We start from the raw sequence: 2,059 nt of genomic DNA on the forward strand, positions 1-2,059 counted from the left end.
CGGGACCCACTTCCGAAACAACCTCATAAATACCTGGGCAGAAGAACACGGCATCGAGTGGGTCTACCATATCCCCTACCACACACCAGCCTCTGGGAAGATCGAGCGCTACAATGGACTGTTAGAAACCACGTTGAAAGCACTGGGAGGTGGCACCTTCAAAGACTGGGACACACATCTAGCAAAGGCCACCTGGCTCGTCAACACAAGAGGATCTGCCAGTCGAGCTGGCCCGGCTCAGTCAAAACCTCCACGTGCTGTAGATGGGGATAAAGTCCCTGTGGTGCGCATGAGGAATATATTGGGAAAAATGGTCTGGTTTAGTCCTGCGCCAGGCAAAGGTAAAGGCAAACCCATCCACGGGATTGCTTTTGCCCAAGGACCTGGGTGCACCTGGTGGGTGATGCAGGACAATGGGGAGGTCCGATGCGTACCACAGGGGGACTTGATTCTGGGTGAGAACACGCCGTGAATTGTGCTGTGCCTGTGTAGATTGTTATTGTTAACTGCTAAATGGCAGCTGGACATGACGTAGATGGTATAGGATAAAGGGGTGGATTGTGTCCTGGTTCAGCCAGGATAGAGTAAAGTTTTCCCCAGCAGAGAGAGAGGGGGAAGGGATCTCCAGCCGGGTTATTCATACCATGCTGACGTCAGGTCCAGGGGCGGAGCCTTTTCACCTTTCTCTTCTGGTGTTGGTTTTTGCCATACACGCGGCGGGTTTGCTCCTTGATCATTTAGTGGTATTTCTCTGTATATCTTTTGTCTTGTTCACTGTTATTGCTGTTTATTGTTGTTACCATTGATACTGATGTTATTCAGATTGTTCTATCACTCTGTTGTATTAAATTTCTTGTTATTTTAGCCGGGGTTTGTGTCTAACTTCCAGCCCAACCAGCGCGGGTGGGGGAGGGGCAACGGCAACGTGCTCTCTCATCCCGACAAGAATTAAACCTTGCACACCTCGTTAGCATATTGAGGGGTGTCAACTTTAATATGCATTTCGTGGATAATGAAGCAAAGTTCATTCACCGGACACATGGCCCTTGAAATTTGCCCAGGTGCCCCAGAGAAGAGCAGTCCTGTCTGCACAGGGCTCTCTCCCCCAGCTACATCAGGCAGCCTTATCAGCTTCGGCCTCCACAGCATGCACCCTGTGACTCATGGTTTTGTCTTGTGAGTGTTTGAGGCATTTCTTCAATCAGCCTCAATTGCTTTCCCAGGCTGTTTGCCTTAGTTTCTCACAGGCCTGGGTTCTCGGCTCTCACACACCTGGAAGTGAGTCTGCCATGGTGCCAGGATGCTCACCCTTCCCCAGTGACCCCTTCAGAGGCATTATTGGAGCAGCATTCATCAGTCTGGTGGGGAGGGGTCAGCTCCTGCTGCAGCCCTCGCTGCTGCTGGGCAGAGAGTGGCCGTGAGCCTCTCGGCCTCCTTCTTCCTTTGGGGACAGGATTCACCTTTGGTCTTTGACAGGAACATCCTGACCTCACCTGTTTGTTCCTCTGCCCTAACTCTCGACTAGGAATCTGCAGGAAACTTGCCCAGCTCTCAGGTCACCTGCCACCTTACAATCTGACTCAGGGCATTGTGTCTGCCTGATACCAAACCCAGACCTCAGGTTGGAGCGCAGAGCTGAATGCTGGGCGGTTGGAAGCTTACTGTGGGGAGCCTATCCAGAAGACCATGGTACGATCCACGAGCCAATGATCCACAAAGCAGTTAACCTGAGAAGCTGCAGCCCTGACCATGGCTATGCTGTGTGCAGAGTGTTTCCTTCCAACCTGGGTTGTGCCATACATATCCCTCGCTGAGAAAATGAACTCGTCTGACTGTAACAAGGGAGTATGCAGGCAGCTCCTGCTCGGCACTGCTGAATACAGCATCTGCATGACTTCATTGTAAAGCAGAGCAGCAGGTCTTCCTGTGAACATCCTCTTGTCTGAGGATGTTTTATTGACAGAAACGATGAGAAAATTCTGTGCGAGCTCTAAATACTGAGAAATAAGTGGAACCTCTCTACAGAGGGGATCTGCAAGCTATGCTGTGTCGTGATGGA

General features: G+C 51.1%; 1 protein-coding gene across 1 annotated transcript in view; it reads right to left on the minus strand.

Moving 5' to 3' along the window:
* EMC4 (ER membrane protein complex subunit 4) overlaps nucleotides 1–1,688 on the minus strand; it is a 20,212-nt gene extending 18,524 nt beyond the window's left edge. The window contains exon 1 of the mRNA XM_026866891.1: nucleotides 1,663–1,688. Within this exon, the coding sequence (XP_026722692.1) occupies nucleotides 1,663–1,688 (26 nt within the window). The remainder of the gene's footprint in view (nucleotides 1–1,662) is intronic.
* Between the last annotated feature and the right edge of the window lie 371 nt (nucleotides 1,689–2,059).

This window comes from Athene cunicularia (genome assembly GCF_003259725.1).
Source record: "Athene cunicularia isolate RWA chromosome Z unlocalized genomic scaffold, athCun1 chrZ_part5, whole genome shotgun sequence".
NCBI classification, from domain to species: domain Eukaryota; kingdom Metazoa; phylum Chordata; class Aves; order Strigiformes; family Strigidae; genus Athene; species Athene cunicularia.